This window comes from Phyllostomus hastatus, unplaced genomic scaffold (genome assembly GCF_019186645.2).
Source record: "Phyllostomus hastatus isolate PE091 unplaced genomic scaffold, TTU_PhHast_1.1 phas_scaffold_1066, whole genome shotgun sequence".
NCBI classification, from domain to species: Eukaryota; Metazoa; Chordata; class Mammalia; order Chiroptera; family Phyllostomidae; genus Phyllostomus; species Phyllostomus hastatus.
The window spans coordinates 28,978,350-29,004,870 of record NW_025334004.1 but is presented as its reverse complement, the minus strand read 5'-3'; the positions used below and the strand labels follow the sequence as shown (position 1 = coordinate 29,004,870).

The 26,521-nt window shown below is 59.5% G+C and overlaps 1 protein-coding gene across 14 annotated transcripts in view; it reads right to left on the bottom strand.

Annotated features, from left to right (window-relative positions):
• The window catches only part of TACC2 (transforming acidic coiled-coil containing protein 2), a 179,022-nt gene that overhangs the window by 63,600 nt on the left and 88,901 nt on the right, over positions 1-26,521 (bottom strand). For 12 of the 14 annotated variants that reach the window (XM_045854245.1, XM_045854249.1, XM_045854247.1 and 9 more), the window contains one exon: positions 18,290-18,424. The exons of the other annotated variants lie outside the window; for them this stretch is intronic. In XM_045854245.1, coding sequence (XP_045710201.1) covers positions 18,290-18,424 — 135 coding nt within the window. The remainder of the gene's footprint in view (positions 1-18,289; positions 18,425-26,521) is intronic. 14 annotated transcript variants of the gene reach the window in all.

Here is a 26,521-nt window from a genome sequence, read left to right as displayed (position 1 = left end):
GCGCAGCCACTGACAGCCCCCTCCTGTGTTGGTGAATGAAGTTGCGCCGGAACACCGGTCTTCTAATCGTCTGTGGCTGCTTTCGCGAGCTCATGGCACAGTTGGGTTGTGACGCAGACCACGTGACCTCCAAAGTCGAACATATTGGCTCGCTGGCCCTGTACGGAGAAAGTTTGCTGACCTCTTGATTTAAGCCACCAGATTCCAAGCTTCAGGTTCCAACAGAAAACTGGGGTAGTAGTGCCTGCTTCACTGGGCTAGTGGATATACTGTTTCCGTGACGGAAAACTACTCCGGAGGCTACCCCGCGAGGCTAAGAGAAAGAGCTCTGCTCTCTCGGCTCCAATCCGGCAGCGCCCAGCCCTGTCTCCGCGGTTGGTGACGCACGTAGCACGCACCTGCTCTGCAGAAACAGCCGCTACGCCGAGTCTTCTGTGAATAGGAAACAGAACCAGCGTCGCCTGAACCACCACTCCTGGTGTGGGATGGGCGTGTGCAAGCAGTCTGACCGAGTCCGTTCTTCCTGGCCACGCGGTGCCCCCCAGACCCCCCTCCAGCCCAAACAAAAGCATCAGTCCCTGAACAGCCGGCTTTCACGGGACCGCTGTTTACAATGCCTGAGTCCTCGTTGTGCATCTCAGGGGCAAAGGATGGAGTTGCTCAACATTTTCTGCTTACCCTGGTATGCTGCCCTGGCTCAGGCAATCCATCTGTCAGGAACAGCCAATCATATTTCAAGCTAGAGTGGTTCCTAGGCAACCAAAACTACAGCCACAGAAATAGGCCCGAGGCAGTAGAAAGAAACACAGGGATGGGGGCAGAAGGGCCAATGGGGAGAGACTGGCCCAGAATCCAACGACCTGGATGCAACACTTGTCCACAGTCAGCACCCCAGTCCCGGCTACCTGCCCCCCAGGGCCCTAGCAGAACGGGAGGGCGTGACCCCTCCGGCCACTGATGGCACCTGGAGGGCCTCGGAGAGTCCTTGCCATCAGACCACCTTCGAGAAAACCTGCGGCCAAGTCCCACAGGGAAGGCAGCGAAGGGTCAGGAACCGCTGCATACGGGCACCTGGCCACAGGAGCCATGCGGGACTTACCCAGGCCTGACAGCCCAGGAGAAAGCACCTGCTATGGACTCCATGCTCGTGTCCCCCCCACATCTGTATGCTGAGACCCCAACCCCCGGTGTAGTGGGATCATGATGGGATTAGTGCCCAGGTGAGAAGAGACGCAAGGGAACTCGCTTTTCTCTCCCCCGCCCCCTTCTCTGGCACGTGAGGACACGGGACGGTCATCCGGAAACCAGGCAGCGAGCCCGCAGCAGACGCTGATGCTGCTGACACACTGACCTCGGGCTTCCCGGCCCCAGAACTGTGCGAGGCCAGTGCCTGCTGTGGGAGCCACGGGAGAGCCGGGGCAATCCCGCTGCGGCAGCCCGAACTGAGACAGCCCCCCCGGGAGGTGCCTCGGGGGCTCAGGCAAAGGGCAACGCCCGCTGCAGCGAGACCTTGGCGGCTGGTTCGGTTTTAGGGAGGGGGAAACCACAACTTTTGTCCAACGATAGCGTCCGAAGGGAAATCCGCTTCCGGGAACTGAGGAACTACCCCTGTGAAAGGTCATTCATGTAAGCCGAATGACAGCCAAGGGTCACCTCCGGAAGGAGGGCTTGGCATCAGAGACCCCAAGAGGCCTAGGGGAGACCCCTGCCAGGAGCCCCAGTGGCCCTCGCTGGCCTCTGGGTGACTGCGGCGCTGGCGGTGTTCAGGCCCCCGGTGTCCCCGCTGCCGCAGCTGGGCGGTGCTTTGTCTCCTCCGTCTCCAACCACGTGGCGCCCCACGGCTGAGAGTCGCTCTGAGGCAGGTGGGACCCAACCGGTCGCTGGCGCCACACGAGGCAGAAAGCGATCTCCCCTTTCTCGAGTGTGACCACAGGTCGGGGGCGGGGGGGGGGGCTCCCACCCTCCCAGTGGAACCATTCGCCCCCACCTGCTTCTCGGAGCCCAGCCCGAATCCATCAACTCGCCCCCAGCCACACCCCCCGTCCAGTTTTCTCGCCTCAGTCGTCGGAGCCTAAGACCGCCGTGCCGTCTTCCCGCTCCCGCCTTGTCCGTCACCAGGCCTGCGCCCTCGTTCCTCCCCAGGTCCCTCCCTCCATCCACCCCGGCCCTTCCACCTCCATCCTCACGGGCCCTCGGCCCCCGGTCTTCCTGCTTGTGATTGGCTGTGCAGAGCCCAGATGTGGCGGAGGCACAGTCGAAGCCGTCTGAGCTTGCCAGTGGAACCATCCCTGGTCCTTTCCGATGGCAATGGCCCCGAGCTGCCCCTCGGTGGCCGGGGTGTGAGAATGTGCAGGCAGCTGACGGAGCCCCTGGAACGAGGGTCCCCAACTACACAAAGGGCAAAGGACACAATGCTGCTTGCTCAGCAGAAGCCGAGCCACGAGGGGCTGCCGCGGAAGGAAGGCGGGACTAGTGGGTCTCATGGATAGACGCGGACCATGTTCGCCGGAGCGCTTCCTGTCCCTTTCCTGCGCGTTCCCCGCCCCTCCTGCTGAGAAGTGTTTCCGCAGCGGGGTTCTCCTCTCCCTGCCACCCCTCCTCCGTTTGGAAGCAATGAGACTGCTGCTACCAGGACTTCTCTCCCAGGCAGTAAAGAGGCAGCTAGAGAAGTGGCCGGGGGGTCCACATGGACCAGGGTAAAGAGAGGCTGAACTCGCTCAGGGCTTCTTAGACTTCCTTGCCCATAAATCACACGGCCGTCTTTACAAACCGGCCGGCCTGGGGTGGGGCGGGAGCTTCTCCATTTTGAACCAGCCCCCAGGGGAGATGGGGGACCGCCCTTCCCCAGAAGGGGGGGGACGCTGGACTCCCAGTCTCCCTCCCTCCTCACCCTGCAGCACCCTGTCCAGAAGGGAGCTCTCAGCCAGGCTACCAAAGCTGCCCCAAAGGAACCCCAAACCTGAAATCTGAAGGAAAAAAAAACCCCTAAAACTAAAAAAAAAAGAGAGAGAGAGAAAAAACCCTGTAAGCACCGCCAAATCATCTCCCACCTGCCTCTGTCCCCTGGTTTCTCTAAGACGTGAGACTGGGACCTCCACAGGCCAGTCGTTTGCAGGGAAGCACCGGAGGAAAAGAGAAACATCCCCTCCGGACCCCGCAGCTGCTGCAGACTGTGCCTCAGAGCAGGCGCACCGTGTCCCCGTGGAAGCTTCTGCAGGGCCGCAGGCCACGCGCTGCGCTGCCTGGTGTGCTTCCTACTCCGTGAATGCGTTTCCAGGTGCCTGGAAACACACGGTCTCATGAAAGACCTGGGCCCGTGCGTGCAGAAGGGAGTGCTCTCCTAATACACTTTCTTGAGCCTCTAGACTGGAAATGAGCAAATGTAGAAAAGCCAGCCCTGGTTACTCAGAGAGCGGAGATGGAATTTTAGAGAAGAATGGTTGCTAGGAAGGTAACCAGCCCCAAACATTTCCTCTCTCTCTCCCCGTTTTCAAGAAACAAAAATGTTAGGGGAGAGAAGGTGGGGTTTTGTGAATGAGTAAACACACTAAGGCACAGAGATCCGTATTCACAGACAAAGTAGCAGCTCCAGGGAGAGGTGCCTCAGGCTGGGGGATAAGGACCAACTTGCAACCTTGCACAGCTGCTGCTAAGTAGCTTCCATTACAATGTGGCCAATCCACTTGGGGCTTTATTTAAACACCACTGTCCCCGCAGGGCAGAAGCTTAGGAGACTTTATCAAAAAAGGCAGTGTATCTAACAGAATCTCCCCAGGCTCAGAGGCTCAGACCTCAGCGGAACACTCACTGGTCATTCATCGACTGCACTGGGGTCGCAGGCAGGGAGGCTGGGGCTGGTGGGCTCCCTTTCCAGTGGCTCAGAAGCCTCTTTTCTCAAACCTATAGAGTCACGTTATTTTCTCCCAGTCTCATTCCCTTGGACAGGTCTGAGCTCGGCTGGCTAGCTAGCTCGGGGGCTCGAGGGGACCAATTTCCAGCACAGAGACTTTTTTAAAAAGAGGCTGAAATGGTCCTTTTCTGCTCAGGCTCGCCTCCTTCCCGGTAGCCTTGTATTTCCATGCCTCTAACAATACTCCACGTGGACGAAAACCAGGGCGAGGATAGGCTGGCGGCGCTAAAATAAATAAATAAGTGAACGACTCCTCCAACCTGATCTGCCTCCATTGTAAGGCGACGCTCTCCGGAGCGACGGGGACAAACGAGCACACACCTGCTCCTGAGCGAGGTTCGCTGGAAACGTAGGAGGCTCTCGGCCTGGCATTACATCACCGCGCCGAGCTCCTGGCTGAAGCCCCCGGGCGTGGGGACGCAGGAGGGAGCCCCGTAGGGCAGCCTGTCCCTGCTGAAAGGATTGCTTCGCCGCCCCCCCCACCCCCGCCCCCAGAACCTGGAGGAGAGGCTCTTCTCTCTGGGAAAGGAGCGTGGGTCCGGCTGGAACGTGGAGGCTCACTTTGCAGACAAGCCCGGCCTGCTGACACGGGGCCCCGGCAGCCACAGATGGGCCAGACCCATTCGCTGAGCCCCAGCCTCCACACGCGCCTGGGCCCAGGGAACGGAGACAACCGTGCAACAGACGGCAGCGCTCATGGACACCCACCCAGGAGGAAGGCCACTGTCAGGGCACATTAGCCCTGTGGTGGGGAGGGAAGATCAGGTTCCTGGATCGATGCACAGTCCAATCCTGCCTCCACTAATGGACCAATGACAAGGCCGTTCGGCCGGCTTTCCTAAGGATAGCAAGCGGCCTTGTCCTCGACAGTGGTCCCCGCAGAGTGAGCATGTGGGTGCTCGGGCTAACCCGGTGCAGGTCCGCCGCGATGCTGCATGCCATCTGCCCCACCGTGCGAGTGGACGCCCCTAAACTGGTTTGTCTCGTGGGCACCCAGCTGCCGCACTCAAGGGCTCTGCCCAAGAGGCCCCAGTGGATGCCTGGCTGTTCCCTTGCAGGAAATACCACAGTGCTTTGGGGGGGTGGGGTACAGAGCTAAGATGTTGATGGCAGGAGAAGCCCCCCACCACGCATTGGACCACTGAACAACAAACACAATTCCAGGGGGGGCATTTCTGCCCCTGGGGCAGCATGCTGGGGCTGCCAGATGCTCATGCCAGAGCAGTCACCAAAATGCCAGGAGCAGGTAAAGCCATGCAAGGCTGCCGAGATCCCCGGGGCCGGGCTCAGCTCCAGGCTGCACAGGCGTCAGGGGAGGAGACACTAACAAAGCCCAGGCAGCCTTTCCTGGGGGAGAGGGGCTCCCAGGCGGCCAGGGGAGCACTCACATGGCCTCGGAAACCTCCAGGTTCAGGTCGCAGGCGGGGACTGGCTGCAGGGACTGCGACCCTCCCATCCTCGCTGCGCCCCGGCAAGCAGGCTAGCCGCGAGCAGGGCCAGCGTCCTGGCGCGCTTCCTCCAGCCGGGAGCCCGGGGCGGGCCGGCCGGCGGCCGGGGCTGGTGCACTGCAGAGGGGAGCAGCTGCTGGCATCCGTGACGGCGGCGGCAGCAGGGAGCTGCGGTTCGGGCCGATCCGGAGCCCAGGGAGCAATCGCCGCGGAAGTGTGTGCGCGAGGGTGGCTGGTGCGCGCCCAAGGGTGTGCACGAGTGTGGCCGGCGCGCGGCTCTGCTGGGGCGCGCGAGTCTCAGCGCTTGAGCGCCGGTGTGGTCGGGTCCGCCAGGATCTGCTCCTAAACCCCCGGCAGCCGGGCTCCTGCGTGTGACACGGTGATGTCATCATCCCCCAGCAGCCCCGACCACCGCATCTTCACAAAGCTCCAGCGCCGACTCCTCCGGAAACGGGGCCAGGAGGAGGGAAAGAGAAGACCCTCCCTCCGCACCTACACCGCCTTCCCCAGCCGCCCTCTACCGCTCGCATTGTGTGGCTTTGAAATGCAAATGTGCTGCGGGCAGGGGGGGCTGGGGACGCGGAGCAGGCTGGGGCCCCGGAGGGGCGTGGTGGTCCGCCCGCTGACCGCAGAGTAGTGGGGGGTATTCTCCACCAGGCTGGCTCATCCCTCCTGGAGGAAGGGAATGGACTCTCCCGCCCCAGTGCGGAGGGTGGCTGGAGGAGCAGGTAAACGGGGCGGCCCCAGGAAACCTGAACTTGTTTGCCGGCTCCCCTGCAGCCCCTGCCTCCCTCTGCAGGTAGCAAGGCTGTGGAGGCACTGAGGCCTGAACAAGAGAGAGGAGAGTGCCTGCCGCCCCCCACAACAGTGAGCCCAGGTGGGACCTCCGAAGACACCTTTGCTCACACGACTGGGGAGGCGGGAGGGGGTGTTGAGGCAAGCTGGGGAGAAAGAGGCAGGGGGCTCCCTTCAGGGTCTGCCACCCCACTCCCCACCCCCCGTTGGGCCACTGGATGAGTTCTCTGCAGAGCCAGAGGCTAGGCAAGCCCAGCGGCCCTGTGAGGCCCCTAATGCTGCACGAGGGTGTGCAGGGGAAAGGCAGCTTGCAGCGCTGTGCAACCAAAGGGCCCTTCCCAGTGGCTATGGAGCTCCGTCACAGTGCCCCAGCACCCAGCCCATGCTCCCATGCTCCCATCTCCCAGCTGGGCCAACCGAGCCCAGCCAGCCAGGTCCCCACTCCCAGCTTCTAGATGGCCCCCAAACCCTCCTCCAGTCCTGGGCTCCCAGGCCTTCTCACAAAGGCCGGAGAGGAGCTGCCTCCCCTTCTAGGTTCCGGAGGTGCAGGGCACACAGGGGAACCTGACCCTTCTCTCCTGCCCGCTGGTCAGTGCAGCTCCCCTCCGACCCCCAAACCCAGACTCATGGACTAATTGAACAGGGACCCTCCTCAGTGTCCCCCCCCCCCGCCCTGCCAACCCCCACACAGAAAACCTAAGTGTAGCTAAGTTGTGGCCAAGAGAAAACGAAATGTGAACAAAAATGCTCAAAACATTTTAAAATTCTTCCGACACACCGCGTGTTTGCTCAACGGTGGCCAAGGAGGCTTGGACCGGTCCGTCTGCGGTTACGGCTGGCGACGTCAGGGTGGTTCTGGAGCGTCGCGGTGGGCCGACTCGCCCCTGCTCGTGTTCAAGATCCGTGTCAACAAGAACCCAGAAAAATCAAAATTGCTTCCCAGGACGCAACAACAGGAAATCCCCAGGGCACACTGAGGTTTCTGTGAAAGGAGCTCAGTCTCGCGGGGTGAGCTCGCGGGGAAGGTGACGAATGTCAGGGGGTGGCCTGAGGAGCCCTGCTCTGGAAGGCATCACTCGCGGTCAGGGCTGGGTGTCCTCCGTGGCCAGGGCCCTGCAACTCGTGCATCCTTGGGCCCCCCCGCCCCGGCCCCCGCAGGGTGTGTTTCTCTGTCGGAAAACAACTCTCTCTCGGGCCCCACACGTAGTTGGGAGTCCGAACAATGTCACCACGTGGAGCTGCAAATTTCATGAGCACTAAACCTGGACTTAATTGTTTGAGGAGGCGGCTCCTTCCCTGGGCACCGAGGGTATGGCCTTCAGCCAGGCTTGTTACTGGGAAAGTACGTGGGGGAAACCAATGAGGGACCAGCAACTTGAACTCATCTGATGGCGTTTTTTTCCCCATGCAAAAGCGCAGAACCCCTTGAGTCCCCTTATCCTTAGCAGCGAGGCGTTTGTTACCATAAGAGAGGGCTTTGAAATGAGACGGGAGTTCAAATCCTGACTTCTCGCTCATTTGCTGTGTGGCCTGGGGCCCATTGCTGAACTGTCCCGGGGCTCTGCTTCCCGGCAAAAGAGAGAAAGCAGCCACTTTGCAGGGCATTGGAATACATTAACGAAACCCCCAGGAAACACCGAGGTGTGTAGGAAAATAGCTAACGATCGTGTCAGTCTCGCAGGGAAGGTAACTGACGTCACACGTGACTGAAGGAAAGCCCCTGACCAGGACCCTAGCTGGCGCTGAGGCGGCGCTAATTTCCTTGGCTTCTCTATAAGAAACGGTGTCCCCTGAGCATATACCACACAGGAAACGAGGGGGCATCAAAAGTGTGGCGCTTTTATTTAGAATCCCTCCGACCGAAAAGTAACAGTGTAGAGACAGGCTGACCCGTGTCTCGGACATCAAAAACAGGCCCGAGAACCAGGGGAAATGCAAATACAAGGTGGGCGCTGGGGTCCGGGCACCTGCAGCCAGGGCACCTGCAGCCACATGTCACTTGGTTGTGGGAAGTCCTGGTGGGAGAGCTTCTCCAGCTCTCATTTAAGACCTTCGGATGCTTCCTTTACACGTAATTTAAAACAGGTGGTTATCTCGTAATTGAGCCTGTTGTAAAGCTGGGGTCAGGGGCAGGGGAGGGAGAGCGGTGAGTAAGGAGAAGCCGCTCTGTGGACTGAAACTCTGTGTCCCTGCAAAATTCTTATGTGGAAGCCTGAACCCCCAACACCAAGGGACTTCTGGGGGGCGCCTCTGGGGGGTAATTAGGGTTAGATTAAGTCACTAGGGGCCTCTCGTGATGAGATTAATGCCCTTACAAAAAGGAAGAGGCTCCTGATATGCCCCTCCCCACCCCCTCCAGGTGAGGACACAGTGGGAAAGTGGTCGTCGGCAAGCCGGGAAGAGGGCCCTCCCCCAGACACCCAGACACCCAGCTGAGCTGGCGGCCCGATCTGGAACCCGCGGACTCCAGAACCATGGGGAGTAAGTGTTTCTGTGCAAGCCGCCCAGGCGAGGTTGTTTTTGTTACAGCAGCCCAGGCTGACCGAGACAGGCTGCTTAAAACACTCTCATAGGACCAAGGAAAACAGCTAACGAAAAGGGAACAGGTAGACAAACTATCCAGCCGGATCCAGGCAACGCGAAAGAACAGCCCCCGGCCCCCACCCCGCCGGGTTCCGATTAGCCGATTGGCCGCAAGAACGGCTCAAGACGCAGAGACCACCCCTGCGCAACACACCACCTCCCGCGCTCCCCCTACCCCCCCCACCCCCCCGGCAGCCTCAGATTATTCCTTAAAGGTTAAGTCATGGGGCTGTACAACCAAAACACAGATCCCATTTAGAGTCATTCAACTGCACGCAGTGAGCATTCCAGTCGCTCCTCCCTTCTCGTGTTCAGACCGAGCACCCACTCGGGCCGGGCCGTGGACCGGAGCCGGGACCCCAGACTGTCCCGGATCCCGCTCACTCACAGAGACCCCCCCTCCTTCCAGGTGGCGCTGCCTTCACGAGCCGGCCGCTCCTCCCTTCCTTGCACCGCCTCTTCACCCCCTGGTCCAGTCTCCAGGCTCCACCCTGTCTGCCTGGTGAGGGGCAGAGGCTCAGCCTTTACTTTCTAGACCAACCAGTGACGCCCGGTGCTTCTGGTCACCGCCCTGGTGAGACCCCGAACTCAACCCCTCTGGGACCTGTGGACCACGGTGCGCACATTCCAGCACCCTCGACATAGGCTCAGCCCACCACCCACCCGCCTCCTGACACCCCCCCCCCCACCCCGGACAGCCTGGACACCGGGGTACCTCGAGGAACGCACCCGTCATAGCTAAGACAACGGGCGATTCAATACACACGAAGGCACTTACCATGTGCCTGGCCGATAAATACAGAATAGGCTGAGTTTACTCCCAAGTTATTCACGGACGCAGACCAGAAAGACCAGCAGACCTGCCAAGTCCGTGTAACCAAGACACAAACTATGTGCTGCAGATGCTCACAACCCGCTGAGGTCCGTGAGACGAGCCTGTGGAGAAGGGCGGGCCCTTAGGAGCACCTCTGCCCCCCCAAACCCCGCGCCCCCCAGAAACAAACTTGAGCGGCCCTGGCTCTGCCTCTGGCTTCCGGGAGCCTCCAGTTGCCATAGCAGCGACGCTCTCCAAACACCACCAGCGGACCCCGCACTGCTAATTCGCCCAGGCACACAGGCTGGAGGAAAGTAGGTCAGGTCGCAGAAAAACCCATCTGGAGAGGCCTAGGAACGTAAACACAGATGGAGAACAGACCTGGGCAGGGCCCTGCTGCCGCGCGTCCACGGCCTCGGCCAAGAGCTGCCGGCTGCGGAGTGTGGGGGGGGGGTGGACCGACCCACACCGGGAGCCGCCCCTTTGGGATCCAGCCTTGAGAGGGGCTCCCCGCGTGGGCGGGGCTGGCACTGCTCTCTTGCAACCTTCCCTCCATCTGAGGCCCCAAAAGCCCAGCAACTCCGTGCTGAGCGCGTCCCAAATCCAGAAGCCCTGTGAGGGGCCAGCTCACGCCCTCCCTAAGACTCTAAGGCAGGGAGCTGTTTGAGTTCAGGCCCCCTGTGGCCCGCGTTCAGCAACCACAGGTACATACGAGCGTGAGCCCCGCCCCCACCCAAGCCACCCAGGGAGCTGGACCGGCCTGCAGAGCAGGAACAGCCCATTGCTAGCACTTTCCTTGCCCCGGTCTTACAGCTCTGGGACCCTTCTATTGGGCTTCTGAAGACACGGCTTCCATGTCACTCAGACGTGCTCCAAGAGTTGTCACCACCTTCAAGGGGAGGAAGTAAGTCCCAGTTCTGTGTCTTGGCCTGGGTCCTGTCTCTTGCTCCGTCCTGCCTTCGAGCTGACCCAGGGTCCTTGCTGTGACCTCGCCACTGAGGAGGCACCCCTCCCCCCAACTTCCCCAGCTCTCTCAATCCCTCCCCGGCACCCAGTCCCAGCTCCAGGCGGGGGGGTCTCGCCCGGCCCACAGACCTTCCCATCCTCTCAGCCTCCAGCAGATCTAAGCCTCGGTGCTTCCCCGCCTCGTCAGTCTCCCTCCAGCTGCGTGTCTGGGTCTGTGTCTGATGCAGCCGCTATGCCATGCCATGCACCCTATGTACAGGCACAGACAGACACCTGCGCAGAAAACCTCAGAGGGGGCCCTGGCCAGGTAGCTCAGGTGGTTAGAGCTCGTCTTCCCGATACGCCAAGGTCGAGGTTCGATCCCCAGTCAGGGCACATACAAGAAACACCCAATGAGTGTGTCAGTACAAGTGGAACAGCAAATCGATGTTTCTCTCTCCATGTCCCTCTGCCCCTCTTCTGCTAAAATCAATTTATAAAAAACCCAAAACCCTCAAGGGACACGGAAAAGGGCCAGCGAGTCCTCAGTCTCACGAGGCACAGAGAGAAGGCAGGAGGTCGAACGGCGCCACCGGCGTTCCGCTCGCCGCACGCCCCAACATCCCGTCTCTCGTGCTTCTGCCCCGGGGGTCTCCGTGGTTCTCTCGGGCTGACATTCAAGCTCAGGCAAAACCCCATCTTTTCCAGAAGGTTCTCTTGCTCACTCCTTGAAGAGGGCTGGTCTGTTGGGTGACTCCCGCCCTGCCTTCCCCATACAGAGTGGAGCAAAAGCGGGTGTACAGCGGTGAGCACACGGAGCACGCAGTGTATTCTCGCATTAGCATTTATTAATTGTTGTATTATCTTCCACTGGCACAACATCCAACCTACTTTCTCCCCACCCTGTGTTTACAGAGGAGGCGGGGTGGGGGCAGGGGCTGTGAAAACCCCAGAGCCTGTGCGAAAGGCAAATTAACATTGAGAGGTCTCATCCATATGAATAACCTTCTTTCATTACCAAATTAATTCATCTTTTTTGAGGTGGCAATAGGAGATATTCTTTTTTTTAGATTTTATTTATTTATTTTTAGAGAGGGAAGGGAGGGAGAAGGAGAGGGAGAGAGAGAGAGAGAGAGAGAGAGAGAGAGAGAAACACCAATGTGCGGTTGCTGGGGGCCGTGGCCTGCAACCCAGGCATGTGCCCTGACTGGGAATTGAACCTGCGACACTTTGGTTTGCAGCCCGCGCTCAATCCACTGAGCTACGCCAGCCAGGGCAATTGGAGATATTCTTAAGATGAATTTTTAGACAAGTAATGCTCTACATAATTTTGGAAAAAGTAAAAAAAGAAAAAAAGGACTTAAGCTTGCTATTCGGGACGGCACAGAAGGAAGCCGGGAGAATGGTGGGGGGAAGTCAGAGCGGGCGAGGCCAGGCCGGAGACACGCACCTGAGCCCTGGGGGTAGCCGCAGGCCTGGCTGTAAGTGTCCAGTGGCCGAAAGCCAAAGAAGAGACAATCGTCAGTCATAGAATCCAGAAAACCCAGCCGATTAAAAATAGATAAATAAATAAATACAGGTCACTCCCCGGGGGAGCAGACGTTTTTGTGACGGATGTCTCGGCAGGCGCTCTCACGTGGCCCTCCACCAGCGGACGGTGCCTATGGCGGGCGGGCTCTGCGAGAGTGTCCTCCTGCCGACACCACACGCATGTTCCCACGGCCACTTCGGTGGGCGTGTCGGCCGCTGCTCGGCCCCCCCAGCCATCGCTGTAGGCGTGCAACCGGGAGGTTCCCGGAGGACGCGTTTCTGGTTGCCCCGTCCTGCACGGAGGGGCCCACCGTCCACATGCTCACAGCGACAAGGCCACGCGGGGAAGCAAAGGTCGGCGTGAGGAAGATGTCCCCCAGCGAAGCGGACCCAGGCCTGCCCCCCGCCGGGCACTCCTCCTGGCTTCCCAAGTCCTTGCCAGCTGCCTCCTGTCCTTCCTTGGGCCAGACATACAGCGCCACCAACGGCAAGCGACACCCCCCGCCGAAAACGCCGGGCACCGTGGAGCCCGTGGGACGGAGCCCGGGGAGCGGCTGGAAAGCCAGCGGGAACCACGGAGAAACGGGGGTCTGCACCACTGTGGAAGGAAGGGAAGCCCACCAGGATGGGGGGGTGGGGGCTGCAAGGAGAGGGCCCAAGGCCAAAGAACAAGAGAAACAAACCCTTCGGGACACCGTTCGGGTCCTTCTGTATTTACGGAAAAGTGGCTCCGCGTGGGCCGGGAGGGCCCGTCATGAGGCGGAGAGTACGCAACCCTGAAACTACGGCAGAAAGATTCGGCCAGAAATCTCTGTTCATTTGAAGCATGAACATATGGTTATCATCAAAGTCTGCACCTTGTTAAATAGAAGGCAAATCCTCTTCATAATTTTATTATTTTTTTTTGGCAAGGTAAAGTTCCAGTTAAACATTTGCCCCACTGCAATTCCTTACTTCCTGGGTGGGTTCTTTTTAAGTGGCCTTTCTCAGGTAACAGTTTACTTTAGATAATCCAGACCCCTTCGGGTGACTATTTTTATAAACTAGGTTTAAGATCACAGGGGAAAAAAACCCACCGGGAGGCCCAAGGTAGACATGTGGCGAAATAAAACTCTAACCTCCAAAGTGCAAGCTCGTACTTAGAAAGAAAGTCCAGTTTCATTCAAAACTGGGGAGAGAAAACCGAGTGACTCTCCTCTGTTTGGGCTCCAAAACGTGACCGGTTTTATTTCTCTTTCTTCTCGGGGACCTAGTCCCAGGAAGAACAGAAAATCCCACCAGCACTATACAAACGTTGTGGTCCGGTTAAGGGAGCTTAAACTCCGTGTTTGGTTTGAACGTTGATGTGTTAATCCGTTGAGTTCCTCCAGAGCTGAAGCTTACTGGTTGCAGAGGCTACAGGGGAGGAGGGATAAGAGGCCTTTTAAGGAAAACATTCAGGTGTAAACAGAGATGAGATCTCTCGGCTGCCAAAAAATACAAGTGCGAAGCTGACTTCTGGAAAAACAGGTCGAGACATGCAGGTCTCGCCCACCGGCAGTGGAAGCTGGTTCCCCTCGGCGGCCCCAGGGGCTGCTCGGGGCGCCAGGGCTTCCGAGATGAAAGGGCACGCTGGCTCGCTTGGAAGCACCGAACCCCTGGGCCCTTCCTGCATTGCAAGCAGGGAGTAATTAGTTTCCACGCTTAAGTAGCGGCCTCACCGAGCCTGACACCGGGCTGCCCTACTTGTGGGAGGGGCGGCGGAAAGCAGGAGCCGAGGACCAGAACTGCTGAGTCAGGGCTCCGGGATGGGTGGGAACCCAGAACGGCTGGGCCGGAAATGGCACCCAGGAGCATCTCCTGAGAGCGTCATTAGCAGAAAGTGTGGCAGAGTGTAGAGGAGTGGGCGCGTGTGGGCGTGCACGTGCTTTTGTAGGCGTGTGTGTGCACGCACTTTTACACTACTCTGAGCCCTAAAACTACTCTTCTTGCCCTGGCTGGTGTGGCTCCAGTGGACTAAGTGCCAGCCTGTGAATCAAAGGGTCGCTGGTTCAATTCCCAGCCAGGGCACATGCCTGGGTTGCAGGCCAGGTCCCCAGGAGGGGGTGCACAACCACACATTGATGTGTCTCTCCCTCCCTTCCCCTCTCTCTAAAAATAAATAAAACAAAATCTTTTTTAAGACGATAAAAATAAATAAAACTCTCCTTCTCTTCCATAACCCACCCAAGGGACCTTGACTGTGTATATTCCCTTTGCACCTGCCTACTCATCACTGGATGCAATTAGCTTATAACTGTGCCTAAGGGAAGGGATTTTCTCCCTAATACTCAGATTTATAGGAATTGATTTGCCCACGTGAAGACAGTCTTTCCATGAAAACAGCCTGTCCCACTGCTGCCTCACACCGCTGACCTCAAGGAAATGTGCTGAGACGTCACCAGGTCTCCTGACAACTCTTAGAGGCTGGTGACATGTACAAGTCAGGCGCAGGATAAGTGCAGGTATATGTACTTGTGTGTGTGTGTGTGTGTGTAATTGAAGCTTTTAGTCCAGAAAGAGATGGCATGTTCCTGCCTTAGGAAGGCATGTCCGCAGGGCAGGGCCGCCCAGCCCGAGAGTCAGAGGGCTACCTCTGACCCCCAGCACGGTCCAGGAGATGAGCATCTCTGACCCCTTCAGACCAGGGTATGTCACCCCCCAGCAGCCCTAGCAGCCAGTTTCCCCTTAGAGAGAGAGGCGTGGGCTCCTGGAGGTCTGAGGCCACGCCTCCTCTACGCCCCACAGCATGCCCAACACTTAGCCCCGTCCTGGGCACAGAGGAAGTCCTCAATGACTGTGTGCACAGACGGATGGACAGACGGGTGGACAGGCCTGTGCTTAGAGACACAGAGGAGAGAGGACCAGGTCTCCCACCAGTATCACGGGCAGAGCCCAGAACCGCACTCCGCCGCAGCCCCCCGGCCCCAGACCTCCCCCCACCCCCCAGTGCAGGTCTTGGTCTTCTTGTGTGTGGTTGGGGCGGAGAGGAGCAGGCTGGCTGCCCAGGAACGAGGTTTGAGGTACACGCTCTTCCTCAGACAACCCAGTCAAAAGGATCAAGGATGACAGGGCACGATTTTCCTTACCCGAATCCTTTGTAACTGACCCTGGGAAGTTACCTGACGCCCCTGTTCTTCAGTTTTCTCATCTGTGCAACGGAGTCAAAATAGGACCCCGGCAAACCCCCCGCAGCCTGGCTCTGGGCCCCTCCAAATCTGATGACTGCCTGCTACGGTGGCCACCAACCCCGCTGCTGTGTCCACTTCCAGGGAAGGCTTCCCTCTGTGTCCTCACCCCCGCGCCCCTGGCACTGCTGGCCATTAGGGGGCGCCAACGTCGACGAAGTGCCTCCCACCCATCAAGCACCGAGCTACGTTCTTCTGGGTTTCCTCCAATTACCTACAGCCTCATTTTAAAGATGGGCAAACGAAGGCCCAGAGTGGTCAAGTAACCTGCCCAAAGTCACACAGCTCATAAACGGCCCAGGGGCATGTCTCTCCAACTTGATGTTCCTCCCCCCGACCCTTACACACAGGGGGCGTGGATCAGAATCCACCCAGGCCGCGCCCGCCGAGCAGACGGGCAGACGGCTGGATGAATGGACAGACCGGTGGACCCAAAGCACAGCTCGCACTACGAGATCCACAGTTGGGGGCCCATTTCTCCACCTGATCCTGGCACCTCTGCTTCCACACCTCTCGCCGGGTCCCAGGGCTGAACGGCAAACCCTTGGTTTGGAAGAAAAGTGACCTCCTGCAGTACGAACCCTGGAGCTATGGAGCGGCAGCTGGGAACGGAGGGCAGGCCCCTGGGCCCCGGCTGTCCCGGAACCTTCCACCCACGCAGAGCTGCGCTAGGCACTCCCAGCCTCGCCTTCGCTGGCTCCTCAAAGCTCCGCGGCTCTGTCTCTTCCTCACTGAACCCCACGCCAGGTCGGATTCCCTTCCCGGCTGCCCTAGGGGCCCGGGGACTCCAGCCCAGATGGGGTCCCAAGCTGAAGCCCTGGAGCGCCTCCCGGCTGTGCCCCAGTGAGCAGGGCCAGAGCCCCGCCCCCCTGGCAGCCCCTGTCCTCCGCTGAAGGGCTGGGGTCTTCAGGGGTCCCGCCCTGTCCCCACCTGCTCCTCCCAGACAGAGGGGGCCGCCTCCTGCCGGACTCCTGTGGAGAGTGAAGGGACAGCCTCCTTCTGCCCAGGCTGCTCCCACCAAAGCCAGCGAGACGCAGCTTCCGGGCATGCCCATCCAGCCAGCCAGCCAGCGCCGGGATGCTGGGTTCCCATCCACAGACTGAGACCCGGGTCCGTGGCCTCTGCGTGTCCGGCCAGGATGCCAACACCATCTCCTGGCCCGGGCAGCCCCGTGGGAAGTGGGTGTCCCAGGCGGGAGAAAGACCGAAGTGAAACGCGGTTTAAGTGAACGAGGAACAACAAGGCCGATGGGACGCGTCTGCTCAGGCAGCATGAGCATCTACAACCTCATGAAGACAAGGGACGGTCCCCACCGCACCCGCAGCCCCAGCTCTGAGCAGCCCGGGAGCTGGCTCTGAGGGCGAGGTCGTGCAATAGTTTTCAAGGGTTGGGCGGAAGGGTCCCGCCCTCAGAGGGGCCGGAGAGAAGGGCCCTGCGCTCCTTTTCCTGCCCGGGAAAGGCTCTTGAGCCTGGGAGAAGTGCTGATAAAGAGATGGCAGGGGTTCAGGGCTGCCCACAGCAGGCAGGGGCTGGGGGCACGCACCAGAGCCCCCGGTGAGCTGAAGCCACCTGCCCCTGCCCCTCCCGCCATGGTGCATTCAGGACACCTTTTTTAGGGGTGTGTCCCCTGGCCTCCAGCTCCAGCACCGCGGAACCAGCTTCCTCCCAGCAGATACTTGGCTGCCTCTCCTCTGTCTCATGTTTTCCTGGTCTGTCCAGGCAGCCCTCGGCCAGGTTTCCAAGTTACCGATTCCTAAGGGGCCGCTGTCCCCAGCAGGCAGAGTGGGAGGTCGGCTCTGAACAGGGATGTTGTTTGCTCAGGTTCACGCCCTGCCCGGCCCATGGGGCAACACGCCAGGCTCTTTGCAACACACCCCCGTTCCTCCCAGAATCCAAAACCCCGTGGTCAGCCGTGGCTGCCTTGGCCTGAGTGAAGGCCATCGGCTTTGCATTCCTGGAAATTCTTTATCATCAGATTCCCAACCTGGCTTCGGCCCCTTGGAGCTCACTTGATCCCTGCATGATGCTCTCCCGGTTAGCCAGGGAGGGGTGGGGAGGCGCAGGAAGGGAGGGCCTGTGGGAGGCTTGGCCACCGCAGTGGACGGTGTCCCTCCCAGGAGGAGCTCTGTGCCTGGGGCAGGGCTGGCAAGCGGAGAAAGGAAGCTCTCTCTGCTCCCCATGGCCTCTCTCAGTCACATCTGTTCTCCCCACGGCGAACGGTTACCAGTGGACATGGGGGAGGGGCGGGGCGGGGAAACTCCGGGAGGAAAGCCATTTGTCCTGGGCGTCCTGTGTCACTTCCACAGCAGCATGGGATGCAGGAGGAGGCAGCGGGAAGTCGGCCAGCACGTTCGCGAGCACAGAACATCTGTCAGTCGGCAGTGAGACGCTGCCCCCGGCTTTCTCTGCCGAGACACCAGGTCTCGCTGCCCTGCTGCTCCCCTCCAAGGCCCAGATGTGACACGGGCTGCAGCCGCGTGTCCACGGTGGAAACACGCGGGAGGCGTGCCGGCTCCCACGAGGGCACCGTGGCTGGGAATGGGGGCGGGTGGCGGACGCATCTCTGAATCACGGGAGCAACAGACACCTCAGACGCGGCCCGGGCTTGGTGACGGCGGCTTCCGGTTCAGCAAAACGACTCTGTCCTCCCTGCGTTTTCGAAACTGGCTTTGAAAACCTCCAGGGAACCGCCGGAGGGGAAAAGACCAGATTTATTGAGATCCCTGGATCCAGGCCACGGGGAGAGTGGAGTTGGCAACACCGGGAAGGTGCAGGGAGGGTGTGCTCAAGGCAATGGGATCACAGACATTCCGGTCCCTGACCCTGTCCCCGTCCTGTCCCGTGCCACCAAGCCAGACCACGGGGCCTGTTACGTGCAGAACTTGCTAACAAAGGAAAACATCAGATCAGCTACCGCCCAAACGATCACAGACATGGCATCGCGGGTCCAAACTGCCCACGCTTTGTTGGCGCCATGCCAAGTTCAGCTCGCCCCGAGGCCCAGGGGTGGAGACCACCAGGGCCAGTGACTGTGCAGGGGAAGGGCTCTGTACCCTACCTGGTCAAGTCCTTGGCCAGACCCTGGCAGGAGGCAGCAGGGGCTTCTACTCCATCACTCGCCGAGGCGGAAGGCAAAGACGCGTGTTGTGAGGCCGGGGGACAGGGATCCACGCGGGCAGCGGCTGGGGAGGTGCTGGGACACAAAGGGAGAATTATTCCCAGTGGAACTCGGCTCCTCAATGGCACATTCATCGGGCCTGCACACCCCACCCGACCCACCCACCCACCCACCCACCCACATGGGACGGGCTATTTAAAGACCCAGCACACTGCTCCCCTGGGCTCCCCGCCCGGTTCCTGGGCCAGCTGAGACACCGTGGAGGTGCACCCCACCGTGCAGCAGCCCCCAGGCCGGGCCAAGGGTCCCTCCCTCCTGGGCTCTGGCAGAACCTGGGTGTCTGTGAACAGAGGCCGCCTGGCTGTTCAGGACACTCTGTGTGAGTTGTCTTGTTTGATCTTTGTTTGGGGATGAGGGCTTTTGTACGACCATTTCTAATAGTTCTTTTAATTATACTCCACATTGAGTTGGGAACCAAAATATAACCTTGTAAACTCCCTGAGATTTGCCCCCAAAACCCAAGGGTAAGAAAAACGTCAAGGCAAAAAGGCTGATGGATAATCAAGAAACCTTGTCCCTGCTGGATTTCCACAGCAGAGCAATGCCCCCTCATTCAGTGGGTGAGTGCCCCCTGCTGGACAGCCGGGGAAGCGCTTGGAGTGCAGGGAGGCACTCTTGGGATAGGTCGGCCATCCTCAAATTACCCCCTCAGAGGACAAAAGTCACCAGGGTTTGGAGCTCGTAGCAGGTTGATTTTCCCCTTTGGCGAAAAGCAAGGCCAGCAACACCGGCCACAGACTAAAGCCTGGAGCAGTTTTCAGGTGGAGGTTGGGGGGCGTGGCTCTCCAGGTGTCCACGGGGACGGTGGCGGGCTGAAGTGGCCGAGTGGGGGTTACTTGACTCAGCACCGAGAGCCTGACACCCGGCCTGACATCCAGCCGGGCCCGGAGGCCTCACAGCCCTGCGGGTGGAGGCTTCTTCCTTCCCCCCGGGCGCGAGCACCTGCAGGAAGCCCCGGACTGCAGACCCGCCAGACGCTCGGGTTTCTGGGTCAGCAACGCCCGGCTACCTTCCATCTCCTCCAGCTCCACCTGCGAGGCTGGCTCCCGGCCTGGAGGGCGGCCCGCCCCAACCCACGAAAAGAATTCTCGGTCTTGCCCCAAATCCCTGACACAACTTAGCAGGTCTTGCAGCCAGGCCTCGTCCTCAACCCCACATGTCCTGCACCACTCTGCTCCACTCCAACTGGCCGGGCCCCCTCCGCACCCACATCACCGCCTCCCGGGCTCGCGACCCTCTCCCCGGGCCAGGCCAGCAAGCCCTCAGCTTCCGTGCTTCCGCTCGGCCGTCACTTGTCAACAGCTACAGAAACAGCGGCAGCTCACCCGCACAGGGTGCCCCGCCTGGGTGCGTCGTGCCGGGTGGGTCGCGCCGGGTGCCCAGTCCTGCGTGCCCAGCGCGGGGTGCCTGGTCCTGTGCTGAGTGCTTCACATAGGTGACCTCGCAACAATGCTTTGAGGAGGGTGTCATCATGCTCACTTAACAGAGAAGGGAACTGAGGCCCTGAGAGGTGAGGTCCCTCAGCTGAGGTCACATAGCTAGTAGGGGGTGGAGCCAGGACATGAACCCAGGCAATAAATCCTTAACCACCTCCACGGCCACTTTCATTTTTCGTTTGTCTATTGTATTTTATTGTTTATGCTATTATAATTGTCCCCGCTTTTTCATGTCCACTTTCTAAGAGAGTCCTTTGATATATATACCTGGGAGCCCCACGCTCCTCCTTGGTGACACAGATCACAGAGGACTTGAGGGCTACTAGGGAGACTGGACCCCGAGCTCCCTGAGGACAGGGTGGCATCTGTCATGTTCACCCCAGTGTCCCCCAGTGAGCCGGGGTGTCCCAAGGGGCTATGACCAAGCGGGGTGTTGGGAGTGGATGCAGGGCTGGAACCCGCAAGGAGAGAAGCAGAGAGCAATGACCCCGAGCGAGGACGAAGTGCCCGGACAGGGGGCCCGGCAGGAGTGCGGAGGAGTGGGTTCCCAGCTGGAGTGACGCCGCGCTTGACCACACTGCCCACTGGAGCAACTCGGACAGCAGCTAAAACGACGCGTGTTGTAAAGGAATGACTCAAATAATACAAACTACTGGGCCTCTTAGGCTCTCTAAGAGCCATTCTCATAATTTGGAAGCCTGTATTTATTCATATTCGTAAACAGTAAACAGGCCACTTATGAACCCAAACTACCCAAATTTAGCTTCCTAAAGAAATCCCACGGGCCAAGCTCCATGTTCTGCCCACCCCACGGTGCTTGTAATTCACCGAACCCGAACTGAGGAAAGGCGTACGGGTTGCGGTTCCGTTCCCTTAAGGGTGTTGCATGGATGTGCAGGGAAAGATTTCTATCTCCGAAAACCGCGACAGCGGGGCGGGGAGACTGCCTTGGACCTGTGCCCTCAGAACCGGGCCCACTCTGTCGGGTGACACACTGGGACAATCACAGTGCTCTACTGAGGACGCCGCACGCTGCCCGAGGCCCCCACCCCTGCCAACGCCCCGGCTCGGCTGGGCTCTGCAGCCTCTTCCAGCCTGCAGGCCGGGCGCCTTCCCTCCACTGGCCCCGACCACCAGGGCCCCACCCTTCCTGCCCGGGCCGCTCCCGTCAGCCAAAGGCACCAAACAAATGACTCAGCAGCTCTTTCAGGAATGCCGCCTTCCCTGCCTCCAGGACTCCAGCCTGCTGCTGGCTCGGGAGGTCGGCCTCCAACAGGGGAATGCTCAGGGACTCACGACCGAAGCTCTGACACATGGACCCCCCACGGACACCTCCTGGCCCCAGCGGGACTCCTCCTCCTCCCCTGAATTTCCCCAGCCCGGAGAGCGGCACCCCCAAGCCAGCCGGGCCCTGGCACCAGAAGCTGGGATGGTCCTTGACGCTTCCGGTTCTCTCGCCCTCGCCCCCCATCATCACCTCCTCTTCCTGCTGAGTCATCTCCCCTCTCCTTCCGGAAGCCTCTCTGTCCTGGCCACCTCTGCGGGTCCCGGCCCGAGCCTCTGAGAGCAGGGTTCCTGCACACCCCACCTCCCCTTCGGTCCCTACACATCTGGGTCCTTTCCTTGCCTAACACCGCCCCCCCCATGACCCCCTCCCGCCTCCGAAGGCAGATGAGACTCCCCAGGCTCCGGCACCCACAGTCCGTCTCTGTCCCCTCCCAGGCTTGTCCTCTCCCCCTCCAACCCACCGAGCCAGCCCCACAGTGCTCCTGGCCGTTCCTTGCCTCCGTGTCTTTGCTCAGGCAGACCCCGCCCCGAATGCCCACCTGCCCCTCTCAGACCCACTCCTAGCCCACCCCCCAGTCATCCTGAGGTGCCACCCAAGCCTGGCCCACCCTGCTCTGCCACGCTGGGCTGGGCCTGACCTCTGAGCGTCTGTTTTCTGCTAACATGTCCTTTCCTCCTACCGGAGTCTCCGCCATCCTGGTCTAAATCGCTCAGCACAGCGCAGCCCCCTCCCTCCCACCCCGGGCTTCCCCAACAGGCCACCAACGGTGGGACAACCGTCCTATCTTTTTGGAATCCCAACCCTCTGAGGCGGGACCAGCAATATAATAATCTGGAGGCCAAACGGAATGGCAAATGGAGGCGAGTGAAAACGTGAGCCCCCGGCTTTGAAAGTGCCAGAATTTCAATGACGGCAGCATCACAGCACCGAACCCAGCCCAGGTGGCGGCCACGAGGCCAGCCCTGGTTCCAGGCCCTGACCAGGAGCTTCCACAGGTTCCCTCTCAGCCCCCTGAGCTGCCATGTGGCCACGGCAGGAGGGGGAGAAGCAGGAAGGACAGCTCCTGTCTCCGCCCAAGTCTCCCTCGAGCAGCAGTGACTCCTCTTAAAGACATTATTCTCTGGGAGGGAGTTGGGCCCTTGCCGATACCCAGCACCGCTCCAGCCCTCGGAGAACTCCTGACAGCTGCCACCCCCTCCCTCGCCCCCCACCCCCCAGGGACAGGAACAGCATGGAGGTGGGGGTCTGCACATCTGTTCGCCTTTGACCTCCGCAGGGCATTTACACTCTTTCCCCAAGTCTCCTCCGGGGAGTGGGCCGGGGGGAGGGGAGGGCGACTTTCTAGCCGTAAAAGTCCAGACCCCTTTTCCCACTGAAGGAGTTCATCACTTTTTTCCACGCCTTATTGGAGTAACAGAAAGTTGAATGCGATATCACACAGAGTGTCTATATTTTTGGAAGATGAAGGGAATGATGTAATTTGCGTGTGTTATTTTCCTTTAAGAGGCGAGTTGACAAAAGAACGCACCCGACCCGCCGTACTTTTCGCAGACAGACATGACTTCCTGATCAAAGCATTCTCTCTGCGTGGGCCCAGCTGGACGAGACCCCAAAGATCTTCCCAACCCAGGCCCCCCGGGGGCCGCCACTAACGGGTCGGAGAGCGCCCTCCCCGATCCCGTGCCTCGCCAAGCTCTGGGTGCGGCGCCCGCCCACACGGGGCCGGAGAACCGCGGGGACGTCCGTGCAGGGCCTGCGTTCGGCCCGACCGCCCGGCGAGTGCAGCCGCGGCAGTCCCCATCAGCGACGGCCATCCTGTGATTCCCCATTCAGAGCTCCTGAGTCCTTCTCGGCCGATCCCTCACGGAGCTGATGGCAACTTTCATTTCAGAGAGCAGCTAGAGCTGCCAAATTAAGCCCCTGTCCGGGGACAAACACCAACGCGACCCTGGCTGTCACCGGAGGGCAATAACAGTCCCCAAGACACAGGCCGAACCTATCAGGTCCTGCGGGGCCAGATGGGCGGACGGGGTCTCATCTCCCGTTCCGCATCGCCATCTGGAAGGCATTAGCACAGTGGCCTCCCTCACAGCCTTCTTGGGTTTTTTTTTTTTCCTCCTTGAAATCCCCAAGTGCACACAATGACGTCATGGGGTGAGAGCCGAGGCCAGAGACGGCTCGGATGGAAAGTGAGATGCAGGCTGCCTCGAGGCGAGGGCTCCTGCCGAAACTGTTGGTTTGGGGAGCTGGGCTCGCTAGGCCGGAGCGCCAGACGGGCAGCCCAGCCGAGCCTGGGATTTGACAAAACGAGCCCAGCGACGGCAGATACAACACACACCCCGGAGACGCAGCCACTGAGCAGCAGCAGAGGCAAAGTCAGGAGGCGCCCAGAGAGGCTGGCCAATGGGCTGGAGACTCCAAGGCAGACCCACTGAGCTATTTCGCGCGGCCGGAGGGAGAGATACACCGGCATGAGCACCCCAGCCCACGTGAGAACGAGAACGGCCCCCCCCCCGACACCGCTGATGGCCAGCCAGGGGTGGGGGCTGCGCACCGTTAACCCTGACCCGGCGTGGCGGCTCCTTCCCAGCGTCCGTCTTCTCGCCCCCTTCCCCTCACACAGCGAGTCTGTGCTCAGACGCCAGGAATTACTGTCGCGCTTGGCTGAATTGGGAAGGAGATATTGACCAAGGAAAAGTCATAAACAGCGTCCCAAACTGCACAAGGGGCTTTCATCTGGGTAGGATGGTCCAGGTCGTTAATTCCCACCACTCTCCCCTGCGCGGCTCCCTGGGTCCTCTTCCCAGGGACAAGAGGTGCTCTGATGGGCCCCGGTTACGGGGAATGCAGAGATGGGGGGACCGACAACCGAGGAAACCGACCTCAGGCAGGCAAGTTTAACTGTTCAGAAAGTCGAGAGATCTACCTACATGGATAAAGCAGTTCACGAAACCATGATGAACGCAAACAACAAACGCCCGTGTTAGCGTGAACCACAGGAAAAGGTCAATATTTGACAGTTGCCGAAATGGCGATTCGTGTTCTTCAACAACACAGCCAGCTGGGCCTCGGAAAGTCCAAGGCTCTGAACAAACATGTGGGCGCACCCCCATTTGCTCAGTGCGCTGGGTGCTGGTTACATAAACCTGTTCCCTGAGCTCCTTTTAAACAGCACAAAGGAATTCTGCTACTTGGAGAAGACTTTTAGGTGATCATTTTTCTAAATTAAGAAAATAATGCTCCCTGGCTGGCGTAGCTCAGTGGATTGAGTGCGGGCTGCGAACCAAAGTGTCGCGGGTTCGATTCCCAGTCAGGGTATATGCCTGGGTTGCAGGCCATGACTCCCAGCAACCGCACATTGATGTTTCTCTCTCTCTTTCTCCTTCCCTTCCCTCTCTAAAAATAAATAAAATCTTTAAAAAAAAGAAAATAATGCCTCCATTTCATGCAGCTTTTGGTTGGTGTTTGCTCGAACAAAGGTTCGTCTCAGCTCTAAGGTATAGTTGATCCCACCAGTGCCCCCCCGCCCCCGATAGCTGACGGACAGAAAGATCTGCTGTGCCAACAGCTGAAACCAGAATAAACCACATGCTTCGGACCAAGAGAAAAAAACAGAAGCCGTCAGTCAGTCTGAGTTCCTTGCACTTTCAACTGCGAGAAGTTCTGAAAGTCTCTGTGCTCTCTCCGGCTCTGACGCTAAGCAGGAGCTGCCCGCGCTCCTGGCTCTCTGAGCAGAAGGCAGAGATCGGACGGACACTCAGCCACCAGCAGCTGGGACAGGCGTCCCCGACCCTGGGGAGCTGTGAACGAGACTGCGATTCCCCGAGGGTGGACCCCAGACCAGCAGCAGCTGCAGCAGCCTCACCGGGCACCTTGGTGGAGACGCAAAGTCTCAGGCCTGTCCCCAGGACCCCCTGAAGCAGAAACTGGGGTGTGGCAGCACTCTGAGCTGTAACCAGGTTATTCTGATGTTTGCTGAAGTGTGACTGCCGTGGGCGTGAGTCAGGCGAGCGGTGTTCCAGCTGTGCCCGCGGGAGCCGGCCAGGTCTTTAGAGACCCCGCTGTCCGGGTTCCCAACGGTGGGAAAAGCAGCGGTTCCGGACCCAACCAGGGCGCCCTGTTCCGCTGCTTAATAAATGGTGATACAGCTGGAAGGTTCCATTTGGGAAACAATTCTGCTGCTTTGAAAAACTGTTTTTGAAAACTCTGAACAGATGGGGCCCTGGCTGGTGTGGCTCAGTGGATTGAGTGCGGGCCTGAGAACCAAAGAGTCCCAGGTTTGATTCCCAGTCAGGGCACATGCCTGGGTTGCAGGCCAGGTCCCCAGTAGGGGGCACCTGAGAGGCAACCACACACTGATGTTTCTCTCCCTCTCTTTCTCCCTCCCTTCCCCTCTCTAAAATAAATAAATAAAATCTTAAAAAAAAAAAAAAAAAGAACATTCTGGACAGATGGGACTAGGGAATAATACAGTGCCCATGGGTAATCTAGTCCCTTGCAGAATGTTCTCGGAGGTCTGGACTCAGTTTCCGGTGCCGTCCAGGGAGGCCACAAGCACGATGGGCATTCCGCCACTTTAAGTGGGTTTGGGGCTCTTCCCTGAGGAGGGGGCAAGTTCTGATGTCCTCCAGGGCTTTAAGAAAGAGAAGGGGCGGTCAACATCCCTTCCCTTCTGTCTGAGCACTGCCCCCGAGAGGGGGTGCCTCGGAGATGGGGTGCCCCCTCTCTACTTCCCTGTTCTGAAAGAGGAGCTCCTCACAGGGGAGGAGGTGGTACCCAAAGAATTAGCAAAGGGAGGGATGAAGGGAGGGGCCTGCTCTCTTTCTCTCTCTGGCAGCTTACAGCCAATGCTCCAGCCCACTTTTTAAAATAATTCTTTTAAAAACATACTCTTAAAATTTTCATTGCAATTTATATCTTTTGTGTGGGGTGCCAGCCCTGCTTCTGCGGGGAGGCAAGCCTCCCCTCCACCCGGTTTTCTTCCCCTCCCACCTCCCTGCCGCGCCCTCTGCCTCCCCTGGCCTGACTCCACACAGGAAGGGGGGTGGGGTGGGAACCCACAGGTGGTGCTGTGGGCTGAGTGTTTGAGTCCCCCAAAACTCACAGGTGGGAATCACAGTCTCCAAAGTGAGGTGATATGGTCACGTGGGTGGGGCCTGAGTTGGGGCCGCGCACAGGGTACAGGGGGAACCGTGGTGGGTGCTGGGGCTGCGGGGCGTGACGTACACACAGGGCGAGTGAGGGCAGACTGGCGGGAGACGAGGCAGGAGAAGCCACCCCGCCCCAGGCCCGACTGCCCGGCAAGGGCACGAGGACCTGGCCCTCCCCCCGCTGTGCTGCCGGCCCTCTTCTCCGACCACCACCCAGACAAAGAACAGGCAGTGAACC